At 36.2% G+C, this 15,806-nt stretch overlaps 1 protein-coding gene across 1 annotated transcript in view; it reads left to right on the top strand.

The window, feature by feature from the left end:
• The window catches only part of TTN (titin), a 269,891-nt gene that overhangs the window by 134,697 nt on the left and 119,388 nt on the right, over nucleotides 1–15,806 (top strand). The window contains exons 153-184 of the mRNA XM_032856015.1: nucleotides 153–446; nucleotides 1,304–1,384; nucleotides 2,167–2,244; nucleotides 2,772–2,855; nucleotides 3,012–3,077; nucleotides 4,417–4,500; nucleotides 4,611–4,694; nucleotides 4,815–4,898; nucleotides 5,230–5,304; nucleotides 7,545–7,619; nucleotides 7,734–7,817; nucleotides 7,933–8,010; nucleotides 8,500–8,583; nucleotides 8,695–8,778; nucleotides 8,885–8,968; nucleotides 9,081–9,164; nucleotides 9,277–9,360; nucleotides 9,473–9,556; nucleotides 9,640–9,723; nucleotides 9,858–9,941; nucleotides 10,068–10,151; nucleotides 10,279–10,362; nucleotides 10,493–10,570; nucleotides 10,981–11,064; nucleotides 11,518–11,604; nucleotides 11,862–11,939; nucleotides 12,122–12,199; nucleotides 12,406–12,489; nucleotides 13,928–14,011; nucleotides 14,249–14,329; nucleotides 14,818–14,892; nucleotides 15,313–15,432. Coding sequence (XP_032711906.1) covers nucleotides 153–446; nucleotides 1,304–1,384; nucleotides 2,167–2,244; nucleotides 2,772–2,855; nucleotides 3,012–3,077; nucleotides 4,417–4,500; nucleotides 4,611–4,694; nucleotides 4,815–4,898; nucleotides 5,230–5,304; nucleotides 7,545–7,619; nucleotides 7,734–7,817; nucleotides 7,933–8,010; nucleotides 8,500–8,583; nucleotides 8,695–8,778; nucleotides 8,885–8,968; nucleotides 9,081–9,164; nucleotides 9,277–9,360; nucleotides 9,473–9,556; nucleotides 9,640–9,723; nucleotides 9,858–9,941; nucleotides 10,068–10,151; nucleotides 10,279–10,362; nucleotides 10,493–10,570; nucleotides 10,981–11,064; nucleotides 11,518–11,604; nucleotides 11,862–11,939; nucleotides 12,122–12,199; nucleotides 12,406–12,489; nucleotides 13,928–14,011; nucleotides 14,249–14,329; nucleotides 14,818–14,892; nucleotides 15,313–15,432 — 2,856 coding nt within the window. The remainder of the gene's footprint in view (nucleotides 1–152; nucleotides 447–1,303; nucleotides 1,385–2,166; nucleotides 2,245–2,771; nucleotides 2,856–3,011; nucleotides 3,078–4,416; nucleotides 4,501–4,610; nucleotides 4,695–4,814; nucleotides 4,899–5,229; nucleotides 5,305–7,544; nucleotides 7,620–7,733; nucleotides 7,818–7,932; nucleotides 8,011–8,499; nucleotides 8,584–8,694; nucleotides 8,779–8,884; nucleotides 8,969–9,080; nucleotides 9,165–9,276; nucleotides 9,361–9,472; nucleotides 9,557–9,639; nucleotides 9,724–9,857; nucleotides 9,942–10,067; nucleotides 10,152–10,278; nucleotides 10,363–10,492; nucleotides 10,571–10,980; nucleotides 11,065–11,517; nucleotides 11,605–11,861; nucleotides 11,940–12,121; nucleotides 12,200–12,405; nucleotides 12,490–13,927; nucleotides 14,012–14,248; nucleotides 14,330–14,817; nucleotides 14,893–15,312; nucleotides 15,433–15,806) is intronic.

Genomic DNA, 15,806 nt, shown 5'->3' with positions numbered 1-15,806 from the left:
TTTTGGAAAGATCTTTTCTGTGTCTTCAGATATTATTGCATGATGAAAGCCTTTTTTTTTTTTCCAGTTGTTGTCATTCTGTATTTTGAATTTATATCTTCATTTCTTCTGTGTTTGAAAAAACAAATTTCTTAAAGTGGATGCTCTTTCAGGGAGGACCGTCGTTGAAGAAAAAATATCAGTTGCCTTCCACAAAGAGGAGTTAGTAAGAGAGAGAACGGAATTAGAAGTAGTAGAAACACCAGTGGAAGTGCTTGAGGAAGAAGAGTTCCATGAAGTTCAAGAATACTTTGAAGAAGAAGAGTTCCATGAAGTAGAGGAATTCATCAAAGTAGAACGACCTAGAGTTGAAGAAGTACACAGGGCTGAAGAGGTCCATAGGGTAATAGAAGTTTTAGAGACAGAAGAAGTGGAAGTATATGAAAAACCCAAAGCTCCACCTAAAGGTATAGGTGAATTCTGTTGCTATGACAAATTGCTATACCTTGCTCTAACTCACTTTTTTTTTTAAGTGCATTTCATGCCCAGTTTGGAACACTAGAAACCCACTGACTTTCCAAGTTAAACTCCTGGAATGCTTTAAGCATGAGCTTCAGCTATTTGATATGAAGATTAATATGGAGTAGAGATTAACCTTACAGTGTATAATTTTAGCAGACAAGATAATGGTATTTGATACCTACTTATCTAAGGAGCTCACTTGTATGAATTTGTAGATTCTTTCTTGAACCCAGCTAAGAATGATTGTTACGTGATTGTTACAGGTACCAAAATATCTGACCAGTGTCATCAGTTGAGTGAAATAGAAGCTACTCAGTTCACTGAGAAATTTACATGTTCAGGCAAAACAACCATTGCTTTGTTAACATGAGTCAGCTGTTCACAAACTGATCATTGCTTATCAAAAGCTTCTGCATTTTATGATATTTTCGTTAGAGAAATAACATTAAGGAAGCAAATGAAGCATTGGTAACACTACCTGCTTTCTAGTTTTGTTTTGTGGGGTTTTTTTTAGGATAAAGTATGATACATAAAATTCTCTTCAGTACCATTCCAGATCTTGCACAAATTAATATGTGTGTGATATAAAGGAATATGTATGTGTGCATGTGTGCTTATTACTCATAGTAAATCTACCATATAGATGAAATTTAGCAAAATCGTGTCTCTCTTGGAAGTGTGATATAAATTCAAAAAATATAAGTAGAGAAAGCATTTATGAGCCCACACTGGACTAACTTTATTGAGAGTGCTCCCTAATACTTCAAGAACTTATTCTAAATCAACACCAATATCTTTGAAGGGCCTGAAATATCTGAGAAAATCATCCCTCCAAAAAAACCACCCACTAAAGTTGTTCCTCGAAAAGAGCCACCAGCTAAAGGTATTTCATTAGTGAAAAACTACTTACCTTATTATATGTGCAGTAGCACCTTGATTGCATTAAATGTTTCTGTTCTTGATGTTTTTCTTCTGTGTTTTGTGTTTTTGGAATTTCTAAAACAAACTAATATCTTTAAAAGGGTTGAGGGGCCAAAGGAAGTTCTACCAAAAGAGAAAGTCAATATTGTCATACCCAAAGCAAATATCCTTATTAATCAAATAGTGCACCTAGGTTTCCTTCTTTGGTACTATTTGATTGTATATTCACTAACATGCTTAGTGATAAATCCATGTTTTCCTATTAATTCTTAATTTTAATCACCTAGTAATAATAAATACATAGTGACTATGTGTTTAATGTCCCTGCTATGTTCATTTTGGGGAACCTCTTGAATTTTACAATAGAAATAAGAAAAACATCTGATAAATAATATATACTTATATCTTTAAAGTCCTTGAATTATTTAAGAACATTATCACTGAAGAGAAAGCACCAACTATTCACCAAAACAAACGGAAGTAGCCCCAGCAGAAGGTGTCTTGTTAATTTTTCTTGTCAAGTTCTTACAATTCTAACATGGGAAATTCTTCTGAATTTCTGTTGTCATATTTGTTATCAATATTCAACTCATTTTAGTACTGTAATATATTTGATAAAGTGATCGTTCTGTTTCCTCTTATGACCATGTCATGTTTTGTGTTTACATTTTTATTACATTATGCTTGCTACAAATCTTTATGAATGTTTAAAAGTAAAAGAAATTATTACTACTATCTTTAAAGTACCTGAAGTGACCAAGAAAATTGTGGTAGAAGAAAAAGTACGTGTTCCTGAAGAGCCCAAATTTCCACCAGCTGAAGGTACCTGCCTTTGCTGAATCACCACTAATATAAAAATCCCCTCTTATTCACTTACAATGGAGCGGAGAGAGAGGGAGATCCTTCCCCCTTCAATGCCACAATAGAGCTTAATTATGCAAACTAATTATGTTCTATAACATAGTCCTCCCTTTTGTGATGATCCTCTGGAAACAAAGGCATCAACCTAAAAGTTGTTACTGGTTTTGTTGATCTTCTTAAGCTTTAATTGATATTGACCCCCTCAACTTCTTTTCAAAAATAATTTATTTCAGAAGCTATTGTCAAGGAGCTTTGGAAACAAACATTCCAGATAACAATAGAAAATGATGCTATACCCCAAGGACAAAGTATTTTTAATATGACAAATCAAGAACTCATCAACAAGGCAATCTAGAGAGATGCATTGACTGTGTGTTTAGTTGGCTTATGATTTTGGAATTCTTGCCATTCTTCTTGTTAGATCCCCTTTTTGTCTTGTTTTATATCCAATTGTGATTTTTTTTTAAATAAAATAAATATCTTTAAAGCACCTGAAGTACCCAAGAAAATTGTTCCAGAAGAAAGGGTTCATGAAGCTGTTCCTAAAAAACCTGAAGTTCCACCAACTAAAGGTATACACTGAAACTAACCATGACATGAAATGACTCTTTGTTTAGTTATTCATGGTTTAAAGTAAATGTGTGTGATGTTAAATCCTTGTATTTTGCTTCTTTATATTCTTAGTATACTTGTTATTTATAACAGTTAATATACTAATATCTTTAAAGTTCCTGAGGTGCCTAAGAAAAGTATTCAAGAAGAAAAATCTCTTTCTGAAGACACAACGATATACAGTGAGTGTAGAAAAATTGGTGGTTCTCTTTGGTTTCATTTGTGTTTGTCTCCATAGCTTTTAAAAATAAGTATACTAATATCTTATCAAAGCCTAACATGCCAAAAATATTTGGCTAAAATTAAATAATTTAAATGGCTATTTGTCTCAGACATGGTATATCTCCTCACCAATTAAAAAAAAAATAGTCCTGTACTTATAACATTGCCTAATTTTAGAAAAGTCGTTTACCTTTTTGAATTTGTCATTGTCTTGTCTTGTTAAACTGTTCTTTGTACAAATATCTTCTGCTTTGAAGCAATTTATTTTCTCGGTCCATGAAGTAACTTTACTTCAACTTCATAATAATATCTTAATTGGATTTCTTAGAATCAAAATGCCCCTTTATTATTTTTTTACTCTTTACAGCCATCATTGGAAACATTTTGACAATGTTGCTTTAATGACCATATATTTATAAAGCCATTACAACAGCAAAAGAATTCTCAAGCCATTTTTTGTTTGCTTTTATATAAAATTATGATTAAATAATTTGAGGAGTAAAATAATCTGAATAATAAAATATTTTGAATAGACTATTGTTCAGTAATCTGCATAGTAAAAATGCCAGTACTCAAGATATCTTTCCATTCATTTTAATCTAAAAATACCAGTAGTTCTGATTTTCTTTCATTTATTTTAATCTAAAAAATTCCCTGTTTAAACCCATTTTGGGGGGGTCTATAATACTAGGTTGGGATATATATATATGATGACTCCCTCCTTTGAATACCCTTTCTATGCTAAAGTCAGGTTATTGTCACCAGCCTGTCTTCCTTTCAAAAAGCTAGAGAAATCTTTATTTTCTTTAGTTGCCTTATTTTCAAAGATTTAATTATTTTTTTCTTTTTCTTTCCTGCTTCCAATCCCTAAATGGTTATTAAACTACACAGCCATAAACCTGATATGGTTTAAAATTATAGCCACCTAGATTCCCGGAAAAGGGAAGAACTTATACAAATTACCAGTAGGTCAAATGTAGGAGAATCAACCTTGTTCTTTATGGACAAAACTAAGAGCAAAGGAAAATTTCACCAGCAACTTTCTGCAGACAAAATACAAGAATTATATAGTCCCTGGCCAGTGAATTCCTCAATTTTATTGTCATCATAAATGAGAGTTCTATATGATACAACTGGGAATGAGGCTTTCTCTTAGCAGATGTGTTCTTGTCGCTAGTTTGTGTCTATGTACTACTGGTAATTTGGGTGATGAATGTGTACTATGTATCATGTTTTCTTAATACTATTCGTCATTGCCTTGAAATGCCCTTAATTGTATAAATACTAATATCTTTAAAGTTTATGAAGTGTCTGAAGAATCCACCACAGAAGAAAAAGTACTTGTGACTCATCCTCCAAAGACGAAAACCAAAATAGCAAAAGGTATATAACACCAATGATCTAGTCGGAAGAAAATTTATTTAGGGCTCATTTTAAAAGCTCAATCTTCTCCTGTGCTGTTTATAAATATAACTATACTCATATCTTTCAAGTTCCTGAGCCACCCAAGAAAGTTGTTCCAGAGGACAAAGTATATGTGACTATTCCTAAAAAGAGAGAAACGCCAGCAACTAAAGGTACATTTCAACAACATCAAACTTGGATGAATAACTTTGGATACAAGACTCAAAAATTGTGTGTTATATGATTTACTGTTTTCACAACTTCTAAGTGTAAACCTAATAATATTTTTAAAGAGCCTGATACAACCAGAGAAGTTTTTCCAGAGGTGGAGTTACCTGAGGCTGTTCCCCAAATTCCAGAGCATCCTCCAACAGAAGGTATAATTCTTAGTTATGAAAATCTAAAGAGAATCTTTCTTCTTCAGTCTGAAAAATATGTTTAGTGTTTTGTGTAGGTTCTCAGAACTCCTAAGACTAAAATACTAATATCTTTAGGGTCCCCAATGTACCAAAAACAAGAAACTTTCTATGACTTGCCCCCTACCAAAAAAAAAGTCCCATTCATACTATGTACAAGGATAAGCAATTAGAACAAAAGTTAAATTTCTAATTTAAAGTTACAATATCTGTTAACATACCTAACTTTTTAAATATGTGTGTCTTCGTGTCTTTGCCTTTCCTCAACTAAAAAATACTAATATCTTTAAAGAGTTGGAAGTCTCCAAGGAAGGTCTTCCAGAGCAGCAAGCTCCTGTTGCTAAAAGAAGAATACCACCACCAAAAGGTACAAGCCAGAAGAAAGCTGACTTTCATATCTCATGATTATAGTTTTACTTAACACCTGTAAATGTACTAATATCTTGAGAGCCCCAGATGCTACCAAGGAATATCATTGCAGAGAAGTGGGTCCCCCAAAACAGAAGCTCAAGGGCATATACATATTCCCATGAGCTATTCAAGAGAAAATAGAAGGAGGAAAAAATCTTTAACTTATCTAAATGGAAGATGCTTGGACTAAAAAGTCTAACTATGAAGTCTCCAGGGAATATATGAAGACATACAATGTGTAGATGTGACCCAGATGGATTCTTCAATAGGAAATAGCAATACTGTTTCAAAAAAAGGAAAAAAAAAAAAAATCAGACTAGGAGAGGAAAAAAAAAAAAAAGCTATACAAGACCACTTAAAACATTTATATCGCTGAAACTAGGCCGAATTGGCTTAGCACTCCCCCTTTAAAGCAAAACTCAGTGCCATCAAATGAGAGGTGCTTGGCTGTACACTGTAAATCAGTAATTTAACTCTCCATGGAGTTGAAATTTCAGGAGAAAATATAACTGCTTCTTGGAAGTGCCTTTCTATAAAAATAAAATTACTACTAAACACAAACACACGAATGTGAAAAAATTCTTTTCCCATAAGAAGTAAGTATAGAAATATTCTCAGAAAACCATGACTTATAGACAATAAAATATTAAATTCAACTTTGAGCAGTTCTTTTGGCCATACGGTCTCCACCTGAGAACCTTCCAGAATTAAGCTAGTTAAAACTAGTTAACATTGGAATTCTGCATGGAACACTTAGTTATTCCTCTCATTATCTTTGATTTTTTAGAGTCCTGCATTTTTCCATTTTGAATGTTTTTAGGTAAATCAAAAGATGAGAAAGTTTTAAAACATCCAGCTTAACAATTTCTTTACGATATCCAGAATATTCTGTAATTTAAAGAATATCTGAACACTTTGACATGATTTTTTCAGTCTGGGATCTCTGGGTCATTCTCCTCTCTCCTATACTTGAAAAACAAATACTTACCCAAGGTAAGGGTAAAATGAAGCCTATCCAGACAAGAAAGAAGCTCTTAGGTGCTCCTCAAATTAAATAGCTAAAAGTACATCATTAATTATACAAGATCATTTTTTTTCACTTGAAGCTAATTTTCCGTGATCTCATTTTCTATACATCCACCATTCTAAAAAATAAAATTCCTAATATCGATAGTACCTGAGGTGACCAAGAAAAGAGCTCCTGATAATCAAGTACCCATCCTATCACTGAAGAATCAGACACAGGGAGCAGGAATGTCTCCCAGTCTGGGGCATTCCTGTAGGTGGAGTTAGGACTAAAAGTCTTCTACACTCTGAAGAACAACGTATTAATATCTTTAAAGGACAGGAAGCTGTCCCTGTAAGAAAAACACCCATGGCTGCTCCCCCTGAAATTGAAACACCTTCTAGTAAATTTATCCATCATTCTGTCAGTCCTGCCTTCATTCATTTAATAAGTGCCAATTATGTGTGTGGGGCTAAGGAGCTGAGGAATAATAAACAAAGACAATTAGGCTTTGATTCCTTTCTTCAAAGCTTTATACATCATCCAGTTTTTAAAAGAAGCGCCCTTGGAGCCAGAAATGCCACTTTGGTGTAGTTAATGTAACTAACGTCTTCACTGATGCCTTAACCTCTAAGCTTGATACTAATATCTTCAAAGTCCCAGAAACTATGAAAGAAGTTGTTTCCGAAATGCAAGTATCTGAGGATTTTCCTAAGGAGCCAGAACCTCTGCCTATAAAAGGTGTGTGATACCTGTGAACGGATACTGAAGAAATGATCTGTCCTCTGCTCTTACAACTATGCTTTTCTAATGTTCTTCATAACACCTAAATGTAAACGTACTAATATCTTCCAAACACCTGAAGCTGCACAAGAAATTCCCTCTTGAGAAAATACTTGTGGGTGTTCCTATTTAAACAGAAACCCCCTCTAATAAAAGTATTCATTCAACAAATGCTTAGTAAGGAAGGTCCACAATGTCACAGGAACTAAGCCAAGTGCCGGTAAAAGGTGGGCAGCCCCTCTTCCTAAGGATCCCACGAGCCCCCAAGACTTATTTGATTGGTGGAGCAAGGGAAGAAGAGACAGGCAGAGAAGAGACCTCTAGAAAACTACACTTGCCACTTATTGGGTTTACTGTTTTCGCTAATCCTTTTACATCTTAAATGTGAAATACTAATATCTTTAAAGTTCCTGAAGCTCCTCAAGAAGTTGTTCCTGCAAAGAGAGCTCCTTTCAAAAAAAGAGAACCTCCTTCAGTTGAGGGTATGTGACCATGCCCTCAAGCTAAAGAAGAAATTGCTCTTGTAGTCTTGAAAATATTTTGCTGTTCCTAGTGCTCTTCATATCACTAAATGTTAAAATACTAATTTCTTAAAGTGCTGGAAGCTCCCCAAGAAATTGTCCCTGAAAAGAAAACATATGTGATTCCTCACAAAAAGCCTGAACTTCCTCGTGATGAAGGTATATGTTGCTGGGAGCTTAGAAATTTGGGGAAATGTCTTCTTCTGTATGAATATGTTTCTTGTCTGTACAGATTCTTCTAACCCCTAAATGTAAAATATTAATATCTTTAAAGTGCCAGAGGCACCCAGAGAAGTTGTCCCAGAAAGGAAAGTGCATCCTCCCCCAAAGCCTGAGGTCATACCTGTCAAAGGTACATTCTTTTTCTTTTTTTTTCTTTTTTTATTTCTTTTCAGTGTTCAGAATTCATTGTTTATGCACCACACCCAGTGCTCCATGCAATATGTGCCTTTCATAATACCCATCACCAGGCTCACCCAACCCTCCACCTTCCTCCTCTCCAAGACCCTTAGTTTGTTTCTCAGAGTCCCACAGTCCCTCATGGTTCCTCTCCCCCTTCAATTTCCCCCAACTCCCTTCTCTCCAGCTCCCAATGTCCTCTGTGTTATTCCTTATGTTCCACAAATAAGGGAAACCGTATGATAATTGATTCTCTCTGCTTGACTTATTTCACTCAGCATAACCAAAGGTACATTCTAAACCACCCTTTATTTAAGGTGGGTAGGGAGGGCCTTAGCAAGAACCACCAGGCTAGGTTTGAAAGCTCTTTTGTTGTATAAATGAAGTTCTTGTCTGTGTGGATCCTTGTGACTCAAATGTAAATTTACTAATATCTTCAAAGTACCCGAGGCTCCCAAAGAGGTTGTCCCTGAGAAGAAAGTGCCTGTGGTGCCTTCTAAAAAGCCTGAAGTCCCACTTGTGACAGGTATTTGTCACCAGCCTTAGGTTTAAAAAGATTGAACTCTTTTGCTCTTGAAAATATTTTGCTCTAGTGGTCTCATCATTTTTAAATGTAATTTTACTAATATCTTTTAAGTGCCTGAAGTTCCTCAAGAGATTGTCCCTGAAAAGAAAGCACCAATGGTGCCTCCTAAAAAACCTGAAGTTGCACCTGTTACAGGTACTTGTCACCTCAGACCCAAGAAGATACAGCCCGCTACTCTTGAAAATGTTTTGTTCCAGTGGTCTCATAACTCCTAAGTGTACTTTTACTAATATCTTTTAAGTGCCCGAGGCTCCCAAAGAAGTGGTCCCTGAAAAGAAAGTGTCTGTGGCGCCTCCTAAAAAGCCAGAAGTCCCACCTGTTAAAGGTATTTGTCACTCACCTTAGACTTAAAAAGACATAACTCTTCTGCTCTTGAAAATGTTTCGTTCCAGTAGTCTTCATAGTTCCTAAATATAATCTTACTAATATCTTTTAAGTGCCTGAGGCTCCCAGAGAAGTGGTCCCTGAAAAGAAAGTGTCTGTGGCGCCTCCCAAAAAGCCAGAAGTCCCACCTGTTACAGGTATTTGTTACCAATGCCTGGCTTAAAAAGACGTAATTCTCCTGCTCTTGAAAATGTCTGGTTCCAGTCATCTTCATAATCCCTAAGTGTACTTTTACTAATATCTTTTAAGTGCCCGAGGCTCCCAAAGAAGTGGTCCCTGAAAAGAAAGTGTCTGTGACACCTCCTAAAAAGCCAGAAGTCCTACCTGTTAAAGGTATTTGTCACTCACCTTAGACTTAAAAAGACATAACTCTTCTGCTCTTGAAAATGTTTTGTTCCAGTTGTCTTCATAGTTCCTAAATATAATCTTACTAATATCTTTTAAGTGCCTGAGGCTCCCAAAGAAGTGGTCCCTGAAAAGAAGGTGCCTGTGATGCCTCCCAAAAAGCCCGAAGTCCCACCAGCCAAAGGTAGTCACCCCCATGTCACTGGGTTTGATACCACTCATTTGTCTCTACCCTGTCTAATCATGAAAATACTAATATCTTTCAAGTGCCCGAAGTGCCCAAGGCAGCTGTTCCAGAAAAGAAGGTGCCTGAGGCTCTTCCTCCCAAACCAGAGAGTCCTCCCCCTGCAGGTAATAATGACACTATCAAAACTGTTATATTTAAAAAGAAAAAACTCAGTTCTTAATGTTGTGAAAATCTGTTTGTAACCTATTTCCTATGCGTGAGTCAACTCTAGCATTAAAATGAGCTTGTGTCTTTCAAGTGCATGAGGAGCCTGAGGAAATTGCCTGGGAAGAGCCTCCCGCGGAAGCTGTGGAAGAGCCAGAGCCGGCTGCTCCTCCTAAAGGTACTTGGCCAGCTGCTAGGTTGCCTTAGCCAGCTTTCCACCCCTCTTGCCCTGAAAATTCTTTGAGCTTTTGTCTTATTTCTCGTTCATCTTCGCTGATTCTGAAATAAATTCTAATATCTTTAGTGACCGTGCCACCCAAGAAACCCATCCCAGAAAAGAAACCACCTGCTGTCGTTGCCAAAAAACCTGAACCACCACCAGCAAAAGGTATTTCTCACTGCCACTAACCTCCTTCAGAAAAAGTCTTTTGGGTGTTGGGTTCCACTGCTATATCTACCTAATGATTTTCATGTGGTTGAAACTATGAGCTAAAAATAACTAATATCTTTTAAAGTGCCTGAGGTACCCAAGGAAGTTGTCCCTGAAAAGAAGGTGCCTCCAGTGGTGCCCAAAAAACCGGAAGTCCCACCTCCTAAAGGTACATACAGTTGTCTACCATGTGATGGAGGGTAAAACTTCCAATTCTTTGGAAGTAGTTTGTGCTGTGCAAATGTGATGAATGTTTACTAGAAACTCTTCATAATGTTAAAATATTAATGCCTTTAAAGTGCCTGAAGTTCCAAAAGCAGCTGTTCCTGAAAAGAAAGTAACTGTTCCCAAGAAGCCAGAAGTCCCACCACCTAAAGGTACATGTCACTAATGAGATTCTGCAAGAAAACACTCACTCTGGCTTCAAAAGTTACTTATTACAGGAAACCCTGTTGTTTGTCAAACTTCTTACATTCACAATTACAAACATGCCATTCTGGATTTTTAGGGTTTAAGTGTTTTTAAGTAACATCACTTGTTTAAAAAAAACAGACAAAAAACTGATGCATCTCTTATGTGCATTAACAAGTTTGCTAATATGGTTTTGTTAGTCTGAAAAGGCCACATTTCCCTCATTGCTATGTGGATCTCGGAACAGATACTGGCCTTGGGAATATTGTTCTTGCATTTGTCTCTGGGTTATTTGACCTAGATGTGAACTAGAGATGGTATAAATTTCATGTACTTCTCAACTACCCAGAAGTAAAACTAACTAATATCTTTAAAGTGCCAGAGGTGCCAAAGAAACCTGTCATAGAAGAGGAACCAGCCATTCCTGCTCCCCGGAAAGTAGAGTCTCCTCCTCCAGAAGGTACATGTTAGACTATTAATGAGCTTGCCACTCAAAGACAGTTGCTAATTGAAGCCTTGTTCTTCTTTTTTTCTTACTTGGTATCTCTTGGTCATTTTCTGTCCTTTAATTATTTGTCTTAATCATTCTTAATTAGCTCTGATTTGAATTTTCAATCAGTGATCTCTCCATAGGGCATCATAAGCTGTATTAAAGTATCTCAAATGCGCACAGAAAGTAGGACAGAGCCAGTGACTATAAATGACATTAAACTCCAAAAGGGCTTTCCAAGCATTCAGATCAATAGAAACCAAAGTCAGTGCAAATAAGATAGGTTTCATCTTCACAAAACTAAGAAAAGTTATTAATTAAAACAAGGAATGAAATCAAGGTTACTAGTTTTTATGTTCAGTGTTTTGTGCATTTTAGAATACTGTCCCATACATGGAATTACAATTAACTTTATCTTTAAAGTATATGAAGAACCTGAGGAAATTGCTCCTGAAGAGGAAGAACCAGTTCCTGTTGTGGAAGAGGAGCCAGAAGCCCCACCTCCAGCAGGTACAAGGCAGGGTCCTGTACTGTGTAGGAAAATACATGGTTTGATTTTTATATCTATTACATACCTTCTTTAAGGTAAAATGTGGGTCTTCTCTCTTCTTTCTTGAAATTCGACTTCATTGGCAAGAACAGAAGTCATTTGCACACACAAAGCTATAGGATTTTACAGTGTGCCTACCGAAGGATGGGTGTGATCTTTATTCATTCATTAGTGTTAGGCTTTTCATTATAATCATTTGAAATTCCTATCTTTAAAGTACCTGAAGAACCCAAGAAGATTGTTCCAGAGAAGAAAGTTCCTGTTATCAAGAAACCAGAAGCTCCACCTCCTAAAGGTACTCACAGTAAAATATATCAGTATTTGCTTCATTTTTGTGTGCTGTCTAAAATTTGACAGTCCTTACTATTTTGTGTTGTATTATGTGCGTAACTGTTATCTAAATGTTGTTGTCAAATTAATGTGTACATATTGCATCTTGCAAATTTATATTATTAAATGCTACTAATATCTTTAAAGTACCTGAGATGTCAAAGAAAGTTGTCCCAGTGAAGAAAGTCCCAACTGCCAAGAAGCCAGAAATGCCAGAAACTCAAGGTATTCCCGTCATCATTGATATCATTAGTATCATTGCTTTTTTAAAGTAACCTGTTATCTGTCCTTGTTGTTGTGCAACTAGGGACAAAATGTCCTTATTTAGTTCCAATAATTTTAATACTGCTCCTTTAACTACAGATTCTTAATGCTTAACATTTAAAATCTTTCTAAATACTCTTTTTAAAATACAACTAATATCTTCCAAGTGCCTGAGGTGCCCAGGAAACTTGTTCCAGTAAAGAAGGAAACTGTGCCCATTACCAGAAAACGAGAAGTCCAGCCAGAAAAAGGTACCTATCGTGAAGGAAAAATATAGATTTCTTTGAATGCTCTCTGGGCATTTTAATAATGGTTCTTATGCAAAACCACATTTCACAGATGAAAAGGGGAAATAATGAGGGCAAAGAGAAAAAACGAGAGAGATAAGCAGGAGGAAACAAATAAATGAGATTCAGTTATGCTATGACATGGTTCCATGTGGTAGCAGAGGACCTCCTCCGATTCGAGGGGTAAACAGCTCAATTCAGCATATTTTGGTGAATGTCCTACCATTAACAAAACAGCATGGTAGAAAAAATAAGATTTGGTCCTGTCTTCAAGCAACTTAAAGCTGGTGAGAAGAAAGCACAGTACAACTCTAATAGAGACAGGAAGTGATCACACCTACAGGAGTATAAGGGCTACAGAAACACAGGCAAGGGAAGATAACTTTCAGGCAGAGGCATCAGGGAAAGCTGTATGAAAGAAATAAAAATTAAAGTTTTGATGGATTTTTATACTATATAGCAATTGAGAAAATGGTTTTCTAGGCAAAGGAAAAATTTTTATCGAAGGCACAGAGGTAGAAGAGTCTAGGACATTCAAGGACCTTCAAATAAATTTGTGCAATTTGAGTATGGATTGGTCTTGGGATATCTTGAAAGATAGTCTGGATATAAAGCAGCTCAGGTTCATATTTTGGAGTTTTTCGAATGCACATATCAGGCATGTCCTTTATTCTGTAGGTAACAGGAAGCTGCAAAGGCTTTGAAGCAGGTACACAAATGAGTGGAGGTTGGGCTTCAGAAAGATGACTGGCAATAGGTCTAGCTACCGGAAGACAGTGATAATAGTGAAGAGCCACTGCAGTCATTTAGGGTGATTAAGAGCTGGACAAGATCAGTGGTGGTAGAAATGGGAAAAGAGTGAGAGAGATGGGAGATCGAATTGCTGTCTATTAGGGAAACAATTAAGTAGAGGAGCCCAAGATGATCGTAAGGGTTGTAGCTAGCTATCCATGGGAATGGTTCATTGGGTCCATAATTAATATTAGAAAGAAGATAGTGAATACATATTTTTCACTTTTCAAATATAGAAGCTGGGAATTGCATCTGGAGCTTAGGAAAGAGAACAGAGCTAGAGATGGAGATCTAGGAGTCACCCAAAGAGAAATAAGAGAGTGTAGTGGTGATGGTTCACAGAGTGTAGAGCCAATTTTTTAAAGCTTCAAAGTTAGACCAGTGGAGAACACTGACATTTAAGGGTACACAGAGGAAGAGAAGCAAATGAAGAAGGCTGAGAAGACTCGTTAATAAAATTGGAATGTCCAAAAGGGTGCCATGCCTCCAAAGCCATATTCCCCACTAAGTCTTATAAGATAAAGTTCTTTCCACTCTATTCTTTGCCTGCTGTTTGCAGAATCTTGCACATCTTCTAAATTCTTAATAAACCAAATCAATATCTTTAAAGTGCCTCAAGTACCGAAGGAAATCATCCCAGAAAAGGAAGAGTCCATTCCTATTCCTGAGGAGCCAGAAGCTCCCCCTGTCCAAGGTACACAGCTGCTCTATAAATCTTGGAAAGATGACAATTGTCTTCAACATCTTGCTTTGATTGTAGATGAGTCTTACGTACTTATCTGTTGTCTGTCTTTACGTAGTTAAGTTGTTGGTATTTTGGGGTCATCTGAAGAATATGTTATAGAGTATAACTAAGTTGATATGTTACAACTTAGCAGTTGAAAGATTCTACTGTGAATACACTCTAAAATATAATATTGCGTTTTTTAAGTTGAAGAGTCTCCTGAGGACATAATGTATGAAGAAAAAGCATCTATAACCATTGGTAGAAAAGTGACTCCCCCTGTTGAAGGTATATATATATATGTATAAACATAAATTTTTTTAGTCTCTTAAAGACTCCAGCCAGAAATAAAAAAAAATTATTCATAGGGTGGCATTCTTTCTTGAAATTATATGCAGAAGCATTCCAGCATGTGCTTGTTTTATTTTTCAAATAGTTACACTTCTTTTGAAGTAGAATATTTAACTTTTCTTGATAGTAACTAATAATTCCCAAAGACACAGCTTACAAGGCAAAACTGGAAAAATTGCATTGGATTCTCAAACAATAACCCCACATCAAATTTTACAAGTCATCTCATTTGCCATCCACATACATCAAATAAAGTAGTTAACTGAATGTTTAAGTGTAATAGAAATCTTTCCTCTTTTTCTGTATAAGTGAATATGCGTGAATTGTATGTTTTTGTGACTACAATCTTTACATCTCTGTGAAATTTGTATGAGTCTTTGTGAAGAACTTCACAATCTCCTATCCTCTGTCAATATTCTTTAAAGAACGTGAAATCCAAAAGTATATCGAGCCTGAAGAACCTGAACCTGAGCCACAGCCAGAAGAAATACCAATTCAAGGTATTCAGTTAATTGGACTTCCCTCTTCACCATCATAGTCTTTATCTTCACATACATGTATGTTTTATGTTATTCTGCGTGTCTCTCTCCATCTGTATGTAAGACACTGTTTTAAACATGCATTGCATTCTTATTCATCCATGTCATTTGTACGATTGATCCCATGTCAGTGTGGCTTATGGATACTTCCTTTGTTTTTATCAGTGCCTTTGCCGTATTTCTTGTCATCTGTGTACAGTGTTCAAATTTTTGTGTTTGATGTTGGAAACTATTTTATGTTTGAAGTTGGATGCTACTACGAATGTAAAAAGTAAACTTCTTTCTTGATATGTACATGTTTAAATTTCTACTGGATGTATTATATATCCACACACCAATTAACATACACATACACTAACCCTCTTGAAATACTCTTTTAAGAACCTGAACCTGAACCTGAAAAGAAGGTTATTGAGAAACCAAAACTCAAACCAAAGCCTGCGCCACCTCCTCCTCCTCCACCAAAGGAAGATGTGAAGGAGAAAATGTTCCAACTTAAAGGTATAAAATGTCACTCCCAAATTTTACTAATCTGCTTCAGACTTCTATTCAGCCAACCAAAATGGTGCTTGTGAGACATGTATGGTTTCTAAAAGTGTGTGTTTTCAAACATGATGGAGCTGTGGGACTTGGATAGAGACCTGTGTTTTCCGCTGCCTTCGCGTGCTTTGTCGGGAATGCCTGACAGAATGCACAGTCTGGCTCATTGCTTGCTACCTTCATCCGGGACATCTGGATGCAGGAGCTGTCCAACTAACGTTCTTATGGAGAAAGGGTTTTCTGATTTCAGAGTGTGATTGCTATGCCTATCTTTGGGATCTTGCACATTTGGAATGTATGAGAAAACGTTGCATGAAACTTTTAATGTTGCAGTA

Source organism: Lontra canadensis, unplaced genomic scaffold (assembly GCF_010015895.1).
Source record: "Lontra canadensis isolate GAN:19392208 unplaced genomic scaffold, GSC_riverotter_1.0 scaffold11, whole genome shotgun sequence".
Taxonomy (NCBI): domain Eukaryota; kingdom Metazoa; phylum Chordata; class Mammalia; order Carnivora; family Mustelidae; genus Lontra; species Lontra canadensis.
This window is presented reverse-complemented; position numbering and strand designations above follow the sequence as displayed.